This window comes from Marmota flaviventris, chromosome 14 (assembly GCF_047511675.1).
Source record: "Marmota flaviventris isolate mMarFla1 chromosome 14, mMarFla1.hap1, whole genome shotgun sequence".
Taxonomy (NCBI): Eukaryota; Metazoa; Chordata; class Mammalia; order Rodentia; family Sciuridae; genus Marmota; species Marmota flaviventris.
Window position 1 is genome coordinate 45161112 of NC_092511.1, and position 17505 is coordinate 45178616.

Consider the following 17505-nt stretch of genomic DNA (forward strand, 5'->3'; position numbering starts at 1 on the left):
GAGTGGCAAAAAAGCAAAAATAATCTTGCAATCCATTCACTAGAAAATGATACAACAGTTTATGAAAGAGATTATGAAATGATCTGCTATCTTTAGGAAAAAAAATTAATCTATACCATATCAACTAACCTAGATTACCAGTATTGAGGGGCAGAGAAATAAGTATGTTAATATGATTCAGTTTCTGTACAAATAAAAACAAAAAATCCTATGTGTGTGAATATATTTACGTAAATTTGTATAGGCACAGAGAAAGGAATGAAAAGGAAAAAATGTATACAGTTAATAGTAACATTGGCTATTTTAAGATTATAAAAATAAAGGAGGTTAGGGAGATTAAGTCAGTAGAACATGATAGTCTCATGAGCAAAGGGAAAAGATGGCAGGCCTGGTTCTATTAGTGAAATGCTGTCATTGCATTGTATTGTACAACAACAAAAATTAAGCTAAATGGGTGCCTGATTCAAGTTGGGAACCATTGTAATCTACTCCCCTGGCCCTTTAAGAACAGAGAAGATCAGGACTTCTTACAATCATCTCATTAATAGCATACACACTGCTCAACAAATAAATAGAAAAAACTTCAAATGGTAGTTTAGCTATCATCTCTACCAAAAATGTTGTTTCTTAAAAAACATTTTACAGAATATCCATTTAAATTGTTACTTACACAAGGCCAGGAAAGTGTGCTTCGAATTCATCAAGACCAAAACTCTTCTTAGCAAGTCCTTGTTCATAATGTAGTTTTTTATATGGTATGTGTGATGTTCCACACAAAATGTAAGTAACTCTAAAATTAAGGCAAGTAGCTGTGCTGTTTGATAATTATCTAAAAAAGAAAGTCATCTCATGAAAATAAAATATTATAATACATCTAAATAGACTAAATAAGCTTATATCCTATATATTAGAGCCATTTTCTTGTCTGTTTTTATGACAATTAAGAAGGCTGTAGATGTATACTTTTTCTTAGGTGGACTATCTGAAAGTATTATCAGTTTTATCTACTAAGTAGATATTTTCTAACAGGAAGAAAACAATCTGAATCTACAAATGTAATATAACCTTCATTTCACTGAGTTTTCTTGGTAATGCTTCCTTAGTAAGTATTATCATTAATATTAACGATGCTATAAAAGGGTTCATACTAAAGAGGAATTACTTCAAATGTTTTGTCTAAAGTGCTCAATACAAATCTCTTAAGAAAAATTACTATGCTTTTTAAAAAATATTTTTTAGTTGTAGATAGACGATACCTTTCTTTTATTTATTTTTATGTGGTGCTGAGGATTGAACCTAGTGCCTCATACGTGTCAGGCAAGCACTCTACCACTGAGCTACACTTGCAGCTCCAACTATGCTTTCTTTGAACACATCTAAGGGAAAGATATTTTTGGCTATTTGAATATAAAGTGAAAAAATATTACATTAAAAACTATTAATTTTAAAAACATCAATTCATGATATCCATAAAGAGAGGCCCACTGAAATAAACTAGTGTGCTTTTCCCCCTCAAGAGGCTTTGATTTGTAAATTCAAGAAATGATTATGAATTGCTATCAAATTTTAATGTGTATTAAGGACTTATATGGATAATTATGCTGTATTACAAATGTTTTAGGCAACGAAATAGGAAATATTAAACTGTGAGAAAACTGTGGAATCACAGCCTTACAAAATAGGAAAAAAAAATCAGCATCTCCAAATACAATTTTTTTTTAAATACAAAAGATGATAAGCACATACTCTGTGGAAATATAAGCCCATTTGGAGTAAAGCAGCATTCTTTTTCATAACAAAATGGCCATAAAAAATATAATTCTGGTATTTCAAAGATTGCTTCCACTTTAAATGCAAGTAAGAAGTTTTACTTATTCCCAACATAAATAGCCAGTATGTCACAGCCAAAATTCCTCACCATTAAAAAATAATTTTTTATTTTTTAATTCTACAATTATATTTAAAAAAGGATGCATGGTGTTTAACAAATATCTTGTTTACCCTTTCCTACATTAGGTGAAGAAATTACTCATATCTCTGTCTAACCCAATTTAATTTCTAAATTATTTGAAATTGGTTCTCCTGGAATTTTTAATATAATTTATTTTTCGGTACTGGGGATTGAATCCAGGACCTCGTGTATACTAAGCAAATACTTTACCACTGAACTACATCTTCAGACCCCATTCTACATTATTATTAGAGACAGAGGCTCCTTAAATTGCCCAGGCTGAACTGGAAATTGTGATACTCTTGTTTTGGCTTCCTGAGTGGCTGAGATTATAGGCATGTATCCCCTTACCCAGATCTCTTCAGGAAATTTGATGAACCTGGTAGAAAAGATGAAAAGCTAGGTGCACATAGTATAGTTTCAATACTACCAGACCCACACCTATTATACCTGTTCCAAGAGGAAGTAACAATGTTTAGACTTAGGTTCAAGGATAATAAGAACAGATAATGCCTTCTTCAAAACGATAACAGAAAATACACTGCAAATTTACAGAAAAAAACAACTGTTTTTTCCATATTTTATATTGGAGCAGGTGAAATTTCTTCTTTATAATAAAGAAAAAAGTGAACCTATTATTTGATTTTATTTTATGTTGAAAATATGCTTTCCTTAGCCTTATATAAATGCTTTATACTCTGAGAAAGAAATAACTTAGAATTTGTATTATTTCAGAAAATATGAATTTATACTTACCAGGGCAAATTGTGTTGTTTTTGTTAGATCCAACTATGTCATCTAATAAAAAAAAAAAATTACAATTAACTACTTCAGTAACAATATCTCATACCTCCAAGATACTTTATAATATGTAAAACTCATCTTTAATCAATCACCTTTAACCTTCATAATGATCATTAAGAGCTGGCTGCCTTGGTTAGTTATATACATCTATCTGTTATCTTTCAAAAAATTGGGCGCAGATGTGGAATTATTAAAAGACAACATAGGATAAGTATTCTGATAAAAATATAAGTGAGACCATAACCAAAGATAAGACTGACAGATAATGATGAATTTAACAATCAGGATATTGTTATATCCTCTGGATCACATATTTAAAAACAGAAAATACAGAAATTTGAAAACTCTGGAATAACACATGTTAATGATATGCTTTAAAAAAATAAAGTAGGACATTTTTTCAGGCATATATAGTTTATCAAGCACATATAGGTACACTGCATAGGAAAACACATTGCACAGAAAAGCAAATTACACTGTATAAGAATGTATACTGAAGTATTCTTTTAATAGCAAAAAGCTGGACACAAAGGTATATGAGAAGTGGAATAGCTAAATTATAGCCTACTCATACAAGAGAATACTGGTGCAAAGATTTTTAAATGCTATTTATTTGAAAATAAATAAGAACTCAAGGTATTTATATGAATAAATCTCAAAAACAGCATCAAATAAAAGGAAAGAATGCAGGTTAATATGTATAATCAGAATAAATTTAATATGAAAAACAATGCTCTATTATACATATAAAAAGCATATGCAAATATAAGTGATAAACTCCAAATTCAGCATACCTCGAGGAATGGGGGAGTGGGGATAGAATGGGAATGAGAATTTGAAGGGGCATATTTTCATTGAAAAAAATCTGAAAAGAAGTTTAGTAAGTTAGTTTTTTATAAAGCCAATACAGAGTATGAGTATTTGTTCTATTATCTATTTACTTCTGTATGCTAGAAGTGTTTTACTTTAAAAGGAACATTAAATTGAATAATTATAATTTACATAAATGGAATCATCCTATAGTAAAATCTTCTGTGATGTGTTTTTGTACCCATTCAGTTCATATTTTTGAGAACTACTCAGTTGATACATCAAGATTCATTTCAATCACTATAACTCTGTATGGTATTCCATTATATGAATATACCATGCTTTATTCAATTCTCTACAACAAACAGTGCAGTAACATTCTTATACCTACCATGTATATGCATAAACATTCCCTATGTTTATAGGGATATATAATCAGAAAAAAAATCTATGGTATTATAGGGTGTGTCTGTTACAACTTTTATTTTTTTGTAAAATTCTGTTTACTTTCTCTTAATTGATTTCCCATGTTTTCAAGATAGTTGCTAATACTCTAGTATGCCCCCACATACTTGCTTCTTCTTCTTTTTGGTACTGTGATTGAACCCAGGGGCACTTTATCACTGAGACACATCCCGAGTCCTTTTTTAATTTTGAGATGGGGCCTCTCTAAGTTGCTAAGGCTGGCCTCAAACTTTCAATTCTCCTGCCTCAGCCTCCCAAGGTGCTGGGATTATAGGCATTATCACAGAGTCTGGATGCCTCCGATAATTTCTGATTTCACAAATTCAGCTGTATACTTATCTAAGTCCTTTGTTTAAGCTAGCATGTGTTATAGCAACATCATAATATGATTTAAATAGGTGGGCTCAGTGGTATACTCCTGTAATCCCAGCAGCTAGGAAGGCTCAGCCACTTAGGGTTTCACTAAGTTTTTAGGGCCTATCTCAAAATAAAAAATAGAAATGGCTGGGGATGTGGCTCAGTGGTTAAGCACCTCTGGGTTCAATCCCTGGTACCAATCAGTAAATAAATACTGCAGGCTGATGAAATTTAAGATAGCTAGAATATCTTCAGTTAAATTGGATATAGTAGAGATCAACTAAAAACTGATGCCGAATTAAATATATACCTGAAGATACTACTTAAAACTGTAATAGGATTCTGTATTCGGACTGCCTTAAAAATATCTTTACGTTTCCACTCCCCTTTAATAAACTGAAACCAGAATTTGCAGCTTATAAATTATGGTTATAATTTATGCAATGAAGATAATAAGGGAATACAATAAAAATGCACATGAAGAGCCCTTTGCCCCTATATACTAGCATATGAGTGTACATTTACAGGTTCAATGAAAATGTTTGAAGAGCCAGGTGCAGTGGTGAATGACAGTAATCCAAATGACTCAGGAGGCTGAAGTGAGAGCATTACAAGCTGGTGGCCAGCCTCTGCAAATTAGTGAGATCTTGTCTCACAAAAAGGGTTGGGGATGTAGCTCAGTGGTAAAGTGCCCCTGGGTTCATGCCTGGTACCAAATCAAAATTAAAAAACATCATTATTTGCTTTAATCAACTTTTTGTTTAACCCTTCAATCAATTTCTGACCCTGACATTGTGAAATAAGAGGGCTTTCACATAATGTTAAATTGTTCTTCGGAATTGTTTTTGTTTTTTGATCCTGGGAATGAAACCCAGGGATACCTTATCACTGAGCATACTTGCTCCTTTACATTTTTTTGTTTTGTAAGAGAATTTGCTAATATGCTGAGACTCGCCTTGAATTTTTGATCCTCCTGCCTCAGCCTCCTGCATCACTGAAATTACAGGCTTGTGCCACTGTCCCCAGCAGTACCCTCAGATTTCTAATGTAGCAATACACTGTTTGCTCTTAACTCTCTCCAGATAATCTATTCTAACTCTGGGGACAGTCTCCTTTTTTAAAGTCTCTCTCTCTCTCTCTCTTTATCAGTATGTAATACTTTTAGCCACATTTTTTATATCATTCTCTTCCACAGACACTCAGAAACAAGGAAAATCAAGAATTTTACTGCAGTATAAATATTTCAGTAGTAATTTCCCTGTCACATAAAGCACCAAGTAAACAGCATGTTAGTTTTAATATTTATTTCACTCGTATTTAAAAATAGAAGTCCTAAGCAGATAAAAAGAGAACCTACCTTTTTCACATTTGTCTTCTGAAGTATTAGTTAAAAGTGGTGCTGTTAGGACATGCATACAATGATTGTAGAAGAAGTTTAGAAATTCACTTTTCTCAGTTTTCTGAAACAAACAGAATTAAGAAAACATCTTCAAGCATTATTAGTGCAGGTCATATATTAACAACACATTTTAAGATAAGGTAAAAAGAACCAAAAACTAGTTATATAATGTGAAAGAACCAAAAAATGTTATAGTCACTTTAATACTATTTTTTTTTTGCAGAAATGAAAAAACAAGTCTTTTATATTATATATTAAATAAAAATGGAAGTACGATAGAATACTAAAATGTTTTTCAGAACAATTGTTTTTTTTTTTTTCAAAGATGCTGGTGATATGAAATGTAAGAACAATCCATCTACCATACAACAGGGTAATTACAATAACAGCAACGTATTCCATACCTGAAGTTGCTGAAATTAGACTTTAAAGTGTTCTTGCCACACATAAACTCGAAGTAACTGTGAGGTAAAAAATACAACCAACTAACCAAACATGAGAACAGCATATATCTTAATAATCACTACTGATCATTTGTTACTTATTGTGTAGCTTCCTGATTCTTTTCCCAAGAATGTAACAAAGAAACAAATGAATAGCAGTGGTTATTAAGGTATATGCTATTCTCACTTTGCCCAACAATGTTTGGTTAGTTGTATAAAATTCTTTCATCTTTAAAAGAGTATAATTCAAAAGCAGAAAAAGATCTGTTTCTAAAGAAAAACCAAAAACACTTAAAAAAAGAAAACAAAAACAAAAAAACCAAACAAACAAAAAAAAAAAAAAAAAAAGAAAAGAAAGAAAAAGAAGTCTGGTATGAGCTACCACAATAATAATCCCAGCAAGTTGGGAGCCTAAAGCAGGGGAAATCACAAATTTGCGGCCAGCCTTGGTAACTTAGTAAGACCCTATCTCAAAATAAAAAACAAAAAGGACTGGGAGCTCAGTGGTAGAACATCTGTGGTTTAAATAAAAAAGAAGGAAAATACAGACATGAACACTGGTGCTATGTGATTGGTAAAGTGCTTAAAATCTGGAGCCCTAGATTTCAATACCTATCTAAATTTGAAAAACTGAATTAATTTATTAAGCCAATATGCAAAAATATGAAAATTATAATTATTCTTTAAATTTTAATAGTTTAAATTTAGAAAATAATATCTTGACTTTTTGCCATTATTTTTCACACAATTGGGCCCACAAACTAGGAAAGATTTAAAAATAATGTACGTATTCTCTAATTTCAAGGGAAAATAAAAATAAAAAGGGCTGGGGATGTAGCTGGGTTTAATCCTTTAGTACTGCCAAAATTAAAGAGAAAAGAAAAGAGATCCTTAAGAATACATTCTTCTTTTGTGATAAAAACTAAGTAAAATTCACCCTTTATCACTTTATAGTAAGCAGTTTAGTTGTTTCAATGATATTCACAATGCCATGTATGAATTTTTATGATGTTAACAGATTATCAAGATTTTAATAATTATAAAACTCGTATATGATGCAACTGAATTGCTACAAGAATACCACTGCTTCTTGAATACTACGTATACAAAGGAAGGTATTTACTATTTGTCAAAATCTCATCAAAGCCAGGTGAAACTGCCCATGTCAAAATTTTTAATATCAGGGTGATTTCTTACATTAGTTGTAGCCAGCATGTTCTCTGGATCAATTAGAGTACGAAGAAGTCCCATTAACTGAACTGCACCTCCTAACTCAGGATCAGTATCACAGATCATCTGTTCAATTACTACATTAATAAGAAGAATATCCTGAAAGAAAACATGTTTCCATTAAACCCCTGTTTGGATATAAGACAAACATACCAACTGAAAGAACAATATCAGAATCATATAAAGAAAAAACAACAAACACAAGAGTTTCTTTAAACTTTTTTCTTCCTAGTGTTTTTCAAAATTCTAAAAACACTAGACTGAAAAAATATCACTCCAAAAGAAAGAAATTAAGGAAAAAAAAAAAAAAAAAGAATATGCCCCGGCTTATAGGAAAATAAAAAACACAATATAGTGAATATTGTTCACTAGAGGCTCTACATTAGATTCTCATTCTAGATTTCAGCCTCAGGCATAAATTTAGAGGTTGACTAAACAAGTAGATCACACATTGTGTTATATTAAAACACAGAAAATCTGAAAACCACTCAGCAAAACAAAACAAACAAAAATGACAGACAAGGAGTATAACCTAGTAATGTAACTCTTTATAGGAGATGAGTGGATGAACACTGTTACATAATTATCTAATATTAAGTAGATTTGCTATTTTAGCTTTAATTTAAGAGTCAGAAAGCAACTGGCAATACAAAATATCTTTGCATTCTATAGATAAAAAGTAGAAATTCTAAGCATAACAGGACAAAAAGTGATTGGTATGTCATAAAAGGTTTTGACATTAGCTCAGTGGATTTGAGGAAAATGTTTTGAGAAATGCATTATTAGGCTATTTTGCTGTTGTTCAAACATCACAAAGAGAAATTACAAAACCCATATGGCACAGCTTGTCATATACCCAGGCTATATTTATAAATATATGGTATGGCCTACTAAATAAGATAAATCAAGCATAAGAGGAAATGATGCAATCAAGAGATGAACCAAGGAAAAAATGTACAGGGATGGTCCCTTCCTAACATAGCATACTGTTTTGTAGTGAGAGTTTTTTTTTTTTTCCCCAAAGAGACAGGATCTCGGCATTCTTATCCAGGCTGGTCTTCAACTCCAGGGCTCAGGCAATCCTCCTGTCTAAGCCTCCCAAGGAGCTGGGACAATTATTGACACATACCCCCTTATGACACATTAAATCTGTGTTTGAATATGTTTATGTAAATTTGTACAGGTATAGAGAAAATGAAAATGAGATAAAGGAAGTTAACACTAGTTATTTTAAGGCCATAAAATAAAGGAGGTTAGGGAGATTAAAAGTCATTAGTAAATGAAAGTTTGATGAAGTAGATGGAAAAGAGAGCAGGCCTAAAAAATGATTTTTAATAGGTACATATACACTCTAATATAACAAAAATGTAGTTGTTTATTATCAAATGTTATGTAATATACATAATAATTATGTGCTATTTCTTCAAAGAAGAATTACAAAATAAATTTCACAGAGCTATGCACTATAAAGAAATGATAAATGTTTGAGATGGCAAATGTGTTTACCTTGATGTAAATATTACACAGGGCTGGGGATGTTACTCAGTGGGGTAAACCATTTGCCTAGTGTGAGCAAGGAATTGGGCTTGATTCCCCTACAACACACACATACACAAATTGACTCCCTACTACACACACATACACAAATTGATAAATGTATACACATATTGAGACACAAAGACCCCATAAATATGTACAAAACAACAATGAGTGTTGGTGAAGATGTGGAGGAAAAGATACACTCATACACTGCTGGTGGGATTGCAAATTAGTGCAGCCAATATGGAAAGCAGTATGGAGATTTCTTGGAAAATTGGGAATAGAACCACCATTTGACCCAGCTATCCCTCTCCTCAGTCTATACCCAAAGGACTTAAAAACAGCATACTATAGGGACATAGCCACATCAATGTTTATAGCAGCACAATTCACAATAGCTAAACTGTGGAACCAACCCAGATGCCCTTCAGTAGATGAATGGATAAAAATATGTGGCATTTATATACAATGGAATATTAGTCAGCAATAAAAGAGAATAAAATCATGGCATCTGCAAGTAAATGGTTGGAGTTGGAGGAGATAATGCAAAGTGAAGTTAGCTAATCCCAAAAAACCAATCGACGAATATTTTCTCTGATATAAGGAGGCTGATTCATAGTAGGATAGGGAGCGGGAGCATGGGAGGAATAGACAAACTCTAGATAGGACAGAGGGGTTGGAGGGGAAGGGAGGGGGCATGGGGTTAAAAATGATGGTAGAATGCAATGGTCATCATTATCCAAAGTACATGTATGAAGACACAAATTGGTATGAATATACTTTGTATACAATCAGAGATATAAAAAATTGTGCTCTATATGTGTAATATGAATTGCATGCATTCCACTGTCACATAAACTTTAAAAAATTAATTTAAAAAAGTGTGCAAAAATAAAAAAGTATACAACTTGGGACTCAACCATTAATTAATACCTCAAATAATCTGCTCTTATATAAACACACCCATATAAAACATTATCACAAATAATGGATTTTAAGTCATACCTAAATAAAAACACAGTGGCAAGGGCAGGGTTGTGGCTCAGTAGTATAGTGCTTGGCTAGCATGTGTGAGGCACTGGGTTCGATTCTCAGCAACACATATAAATAAATAAAGGTCCATCAATAACTAATAATAATAAAAAACTACAGTGGCAAAGAAAGACTGCTTAAGGTATAGATCATTTATTGAAGGAACTGTGTTCAATGAAAGCCCCATAGTTTGTTAACTTGTAAAGAGAAAAAGACAATTTACATATTTCATAGTGAAACTAATAGAAACAACTATAGAGAGCTACAGCTTTTAGGAGATAAAAGAACTGCTTTAAAAAAAATCTTCTATAAGAGTTCTCTCCCTGACAAAGGTATAAGCACCACAGGATCTCATTCTTTAGAACTTTTTCAAGACAGTAAAACTTGAGAAAGGGTATAAGGTCACCAGGTGAAAGGAAATCTTCAGGGTCACGGATTATACTTAAATTTAAGATCTTCAGAATCTATAATTAGTTTGGAAGCCTACTAAATAGTTTAGGTAGCTTAACTGTCAAATAAACTTCAGAATAAGCAACCTTTGTGATTATTCAATCCCTATACCTTTAAAGAACTTATACCAACAAGAAGCAGGCTACAGAAGCTCTCTAAAGCCCTCAAGGAAAGGCATCTTCCACTGCCTATCTCAGATATAGCTAGCCATAGCTGGGAGGGAGTCAGGGCTTTGGAAGATAACAAAAATCTCGATGTGCTCAAGTCTCTTTTATAATACCTAAAATAATATAAATGTCATAAAAGTTATCCATGGGTTGTGTAACCTCACATTTAATAAATATCAGATAAAAAATATTGGTTAAAAAATGTTAGTTACAATGGACATATACATATTTTTTTCTTGCCACTATTTCCTAACCCAATACAACTACTACTTATATGGCATTGAGATTGGATGAGAACTGGATGAGGCACTGGATGAGGGATGATTTAAAGTATATGGGAGAATGTGCATGGGTTATATATGAAGATTACGGTACTTTATATAAGGGACTTGAACATTAACTGATTTTGGCATCCTGGCCAGGGTGAGGGGGTGTCCTGGAATCAATTTTCCAATGACACCAAAAGACAACGTTATCTGGTAGATTTTTTGGGTAGCATTAATTGCTACAGTAGAAATCCAACTTTGTTTCCTTGTTTCTCCAACAACCACACAGCTCAGGAAAGAAAACTCATATTCAAGCAGTTTCAGGAGGATAATGAAAAATAATGGAAAATGCCTTCTTCTAATGTCAATGACTTGGTCTTAAACTCTTATGGAGGAACCTTAGTTACTCAATTCCAATGTTGTATCACCAAAAACTATTTTAGAGAATCTCCTCTTAAAAGATCCCAATAACTCCTTCCCAATGCCTGTTTACTCGTGTTTTCCTTGCTTTTGCTCCTTTTCCCAAACTGCCATTGTAGCTTCTGCAACTACAACTTTCAATTTATAATGAGTCTTTAGATGCCACTATTGATTTACTTGGTGTTCTGAGAAAGAGGTCTAACACAGGAGTCAGCAGAGTACAAAACTACCCTACTGATTCCTTGCTTTATAATAAAAATTTTACAGTAAAACATTAATTGGGATAAAGCCACACCCATTCATTTTCAAACTGTCAATGGCCAGTTCACACTACACTGGTAGAAATAAGTAGTTGTGACAGAGACCACAGGACCTACAATGTCCTATTTTACTATTTGGCACTTAAAAAAAATAACAATATTCAAGTGAGTTTAACCAGTCTGGGAAATATTTCAAAGTTCTAATTCTAAATCAAAGTTTTAAGAAAAATGATGCCCCTGTTGGTTTTATTCACTCCAACATGAAACCATTCTTACTTAGAAGCAAATACTTTGCTTTTAAAGTACATCTTAAGCAGGCTTAAGAATAATGTCCCAAACCACAATGAGATCCCATCTCCAGTCAGTACGGCAATTATCAAGAATAATAAATGCTGGTAAGGCAGGGAGCAGTGGTGCACACCTGTAATCCCAGCAGTTCAGGAGGTTGAGGCAGGAGGATCCTGAGTTCAAAGCCAGCCTTAGCAAAAGTGAGGTGCTAAGCCACTCAGTGAGATCCTCTCTCTAAATAAAATGCACACACAAAAAAAGAGGCTGGGGATGTGGCTCAGTGGTCGAGTGCCCTCGAGTTCAATCCCTAGCACCCCCCTCCCCCCAAATAAATAAACGTTGGTGAGGATGTGGGGAAAAAAGGTACATTCATACATTGCTGGAACTGCAAATTGGTTGTGACCACTCTGAAAAGCAGTATGGAGATTCTTCAGAAAACTTGGAATGGAATCACCATTTGACCCAGTTATCCCACTCCTCAGTATATACACACCCAAAGGTATATTTTAAGAAATCAGCATACTACAATGAGGCAGGCACATCAGTGTTTACAGTAGCTCAATTCATAGTAGCTAAGCTACGGAACCAACTTAGGTGCCCTTCAACAGATGAATGGATAAAGAAAATGTGGTATATATACACAATGGACTCAGCCATAAATAATGAGCCAATCCTACAAAACCAAAGGCTGAATGTTCTCTCTAGTATGTGGATGCTAAGACACAGTAAGGAGACACACAGTGGGTGGGGTAGGGAAGAACAGAAGTTCATTGGATTCGACAAAAGGGAATGAAGGGAAGGGATGAGAATAGGAAAGACAGCAGAATGAATCAGACAAACTTTCCTATGTTTATATATGAATATACAACCAGTGAAACTCCACATCATGTTCAACCACAAGAATGGGATCCTAATTAGAATAAGTTGAAATTAGAATAAGTTATACTTAATGTATGTATAATGTCGAAATACAATATACTGTTATATATATATCTAAAAATAATATTGCCCAAGTTGGGAGTATGGGAGCATATGCCTGTAATCCCAGCAACTAGATAGATGGAGGCAGGGGGATCACAAGTTCAAGGTCAGTCTCAGCAAATTAGCAAGGCCCTAAGCATTGTAGTGAGACCCTGTCTTACAATTAAAAAAATTAAAAAGGCAGGGGATGTAGCTTAGTGTTAAAGCACCCCTGGATTAAATCCCAAGTACCCCCTCCCCCAATCATCATTCCCCAAATAATTAGATAGTTTGGGAAACCTAACCATAGAATTCTGAAATTATTCAGATTCTGAGCTACATCTCTCATATTCTGATTGAGGATCAGAATTCAACATGCTTTATTTCGCTGATTCCTATTAATCCTTTTGAAACTGTGACACATCCTGTAATTCTATAGTAACTATCAACCAATGGTAATGGTTACAAATTTACATGAAAATTTTCTGACACTTTGTTAAGACTTAGCATTTGTGTATCTTAGGTTCCAGAAATACAGTTAAAAAAGAGAAGAAAGACCAGGAAGAACAGGAAAACTATTCTGAAGTAGTAAAGAACTGATAGATGTTATAGAAAATTTTCATTGTTTTTTAAACATTAACTTAAGAACTTAATAAGAAGTCCATGCATATTAGATAAGTGATTACCACAAGTATGTATATGTATGTGCGGGCATATGTCTAATACTTAAACCTATTCTGACATTTTAGAAGAAAATAACAATACCAACTCAAACTTTACATTAGAACTTAATGATCCAACTCCTTAAATCTCTGAATTGGTAAAAACAAGCTGGACAAAGACAAAAAAAAGCTCATTTTTAAAAGTTGGGTATGGTGGCACGTGCCAGTAATCCCAGCTACTCTGGAGGCTGAGGCAGGAGAATCGTAAAATTTTTTTAAAAAATACTTATTTTTTAGTTGAACATAATACTTTTATTTATTTATTTTTATATGGTGCTGAGGATCAAACCCAGGACCTTGCACGTGCTAGATGAGTGGTCTACACTGAGCTACAACCCCGGCCCCAGGAGGACTGTAAATTTGAGGCCACTCTGGGCAACAAAGTGAAATCCTGTCTCAAGAAACAAACCAAAATATCAGAAAGTTAGGTATAATTCCTAATATGATACAATGAAGGAAACATGACTTCTGAACCATTTCTGCCACAGAAAAACAACTTGATAACTTTAAGACAAACCCAAATTGTTGGGACACTGGATCAAAAACTTTGTTTTTTTCTCGGTTAAAATAGAGATCACTGGGCAACAGACAAAATATGAATGAAGACTATAAAGGAAACATCATGACATCATTTCTATCTTTATTTTTTTAATATTTCTTTTTTATTTGCAGCTGGACACAATACCTTTATTTTATATATTTATTTTTATGTGGTGCTGAGGATCGAACCCAGGGCCTTGCACATGCTAGGCGAGTGCTCTATCACTGAGCCCCAGCCCCAGCCCTCATGCCATCATTTGTGTACCTTATACTTTAATGGTTTAAAAAGAAAACAATACATATGTATGTATATATGAGTGTATATAAAAATAATTAAAAGAAAAAAAAAGCAAATGACAGATAAAATGGTAACAACTGGGGAACCACTGTGAAGGGTATATATGAGTTCTTAGTAGTATTATTTTTATCTTTTCTACAAATTTGTAGGAGGATCCCAATTAGCTGGGTCTGTGCAAATTAGCAAGATCCTGCCTCAAAAATAATAAAAAAAAAAAAAACTAAAAAAAGGGTTAGGGATATGGCTCAGTAGTTAAGTGCCCTTGGGTTTAATACCCACTATCAAAACCAAAACCAAAAACCTTTAAAAATGTGGAGAAATTTTAAGAAATGAAATGTGGTATTTTTCAATACAAAATATTCAACATTTTACAAAAGAAATTAGCTTGTGGTTTTTTTTTTTTTGTATCAGGGAGGGAAGCCAGGAGTGGCTTATATACCCTCAGCCCTTTTTAATATTTTTATTTAGAGACAGAGTCTTACTGAGTTGCTTAGCCTTGCTAAGTTGCCAAGGCTGGCTTTGAACTAGTGATCCTCCTGCCTCAGCCTCTCAAGTCACCAGGATTATAGGCATGTGCTTTCAAGCCTGGCGTAGTTTTTATAACTTCTTTTCATGACAAATCTCAGAGATAGAGAAAATCTCAAAACTAAAGAAAATAACATAATAAATCCTATGTACCTATCATTCTACTTTAGCAATTATTAACTCGTGGCCCATCTTGTTTAACCTGTATACTTCCGACCAAATTATCCATATCCTCTAAAAATTATTTTGAAGCATACTCCATATAAAACGATAACCATAATATTTCAGTATAAATCTTTAAAAAATAAGGACTCTTTTAAATAATTATCATCTTCAAAAAATTTTAAAACTCATTCTTAAATGAGAAAATACTTGCCAGAATAATAGTCACATTACTAATCCTGTCAGATTCTATAGTAAAGTTCTACTCAATGTTTCAAAGGCAATTAGTACAAAAATGTGTGCAATCTGTGGCATAACAAAAAGACAACAGTTACTGCTAAACTGATCCTTCTATCTCAGAAACAATGACAACTGTAAAAAAAACTGTTAATATTTCCTTCTGTCTTGAACATAATTCGAATACTGTAATATATGTTGCTAAAACCAAATTTGCTCCTTAATAGGAGTAAAAGTTTCAATGTTAATTTTTTTTTTAAGGGCATTAAAGTATCAACTATTCAACAAATGTATGTTATCTTCTTTTTTCTTCTTAAAGGTCCGAAACAGAATTCAGTATGTAGGGCTGGGACTGTAGTTCAATGGTAGAGTACTTATTTTCATACACAATCCTCTGGGTTTGACATCCAGCATTGGAGGCAAAAAAAAAAAAAAAGTAGAATCCTCAATCTTGAAAAAAATTTAAACAAACTTTAAACATATCTCTCTTCTAGGCAATTACTTTTAAGACAAGGAAAAGTTCAAATTATAAAAGTTTTAAGTCTTAGAAAATTCAGAAAATGAAAGACCTTGAAGACTATAATTTTAGGAAAAAGAGAAGCCAGGTTCAATGGCATATGCCTATCACCATTGCTATTTAGAAGGCTGGAAGGGTGGGTGGTGGATATTAAGCCCAGGAGTTCAAAACTAGCTGGGAAACACAGTGATATCCAGTCTCAAAAGAGAAGGAAAAAAGAAAAAAGGAAAGAAACTGAAAACGGTCCTTTAACCGTTTCTTCTCTTAGTCTTATCCATCAATTAAATGAAAACAATATAATATTGCCAATGAAAACTGGAATCAAATTTTGACAGTTAAAAATTCTAGAAGTTAATTGTTTAGGATTATCATGATCTGAGTGAGATTTATGGTCACTTTATGATGAATGCCTTTAATCACACACATCACTAAGGATGGAGCAATGGAAATGTTAATATATTTTTCTTTTTTTAAGACAGCAATTTTTGGCATGCTGAGTTATTTTTCCCCCCAGTACTAGAGATAGAACTAGGGTCTCGTACATGCTAGGTAAGCAGTCTTCACTTAACTGGAATCCCAGCCCAGGACCATTAATTTCAAAGTTATCTTCTAAAAAGAATGGTATTTTTCTTTATTGTCTAAATATAATTAGACAATCAATTCCAAAATCAATTCCAAAATTCCTTTTAAAAAAACTGGAACTGGGTAGTGACATGTTACTGTAATCCCAACAATTTGGGAGGCTGAGGTAGGAGGATTGAGATTGCAAGTACAAGGCCAGCCTCAGTAACCTAGTGAGGACTTTGTAACTAAGTGAGACCCTGTCTCAAAATAAAAAAAATAGAAAGGGCTGGGGATGTAACTCAGTGATAAAGCACCCCTGGGTTCTATCACCAGTACAGCAAACAAACACAAAGTATTAAAAATGCAGGAAATAAAATTTAAGTAGACATTAAGAGACACCAAGGTGGGGTTGGGGGCATGGTTCAATGGCAATGCACATGCCATTGAGCCATGCCCCCATGTGAGGCCCTGGATTCCATCCCTAGCACCATGGAGAGTGGGAGGATTTAAAAGAAAAAAAGGAAGAGTAAACAAGAAATATGTAAAACTGTAATTTCTAATTAACTCTATAATTGAGTTAACCAAATTAAAATTGGGAATCAAACACCTTCCTTCAAGGCATAGTTACACTTCAGTTATCATCTATTTAACACTAAAACAATTTTACATTATAAGAAAAAACACTTAAATTACAGTTATGTGTTCATTTGTCCTTAAAATAGTTTTGAGGGGAAAATCCTAAATTTTCTGCAATGGGAAGACACAACATTGGTCTCATCACTAAACTTTCATTTCCAAAAAAATTTAACAAGGGAAAGCAATTTCTTAGTTATAAAGACCTGACCTGCAAATATCCCAAGGATCTGAAATTCCATTTCTTTAACTCTTCAAATTAAAAAAAAAAAAAAAAAAAAAATCAACATTTAAGAATCTGATTTGAGGACTGGGAATATATAGTTCAGTGGCAGAGCACATGCCTACCATGTCCATGGCCTTGGGTTCAATTCTAAGTACTGGGGGAATAAAGAAAAGAAGCTGATTTGATTATAATTTATGCTAATACTGGTTTGTTAAATATCTGTTTTTTCTTTGCAATCAA

The 17505-nt window shown here is 33.2% G+C and overlaps 1 protein-coding gene across 2 annotated transcripts in view; it reads right to left on the reverse strand.

The window, feature by feature from the left end:
- Window positions 1–17505, reverse strand: part of Ppp4r3b (protein phosphatase 4 regulatory subunit 3B) — a 63185-nt gene that overhangs the window by 16636 nt on the left and 29044 nt on the right. For both annotated transcript variants that reach the window (XM_027934309.2, XM_027934308.2), the window contains exons 8-11: window positions 7427–7558; window positions 5745–5847; window positions 2708–2749; window positions 671–829 (exon numbers count right to left, since the gene is read on the reverse strand). In XM_027934309.2, coding sequence (XP_027790110.2) covers window positions 671–829; window positions 2708–2749; window positions 5745–5847; window positions 7427–7558 — 436 coding nt within the window. The remainder of the gene's footprint in view (window positions 1–670; window positions 830–2707; window positions 2750–5744; window positions 5848–7426; window positions 7559–17505) is intronic.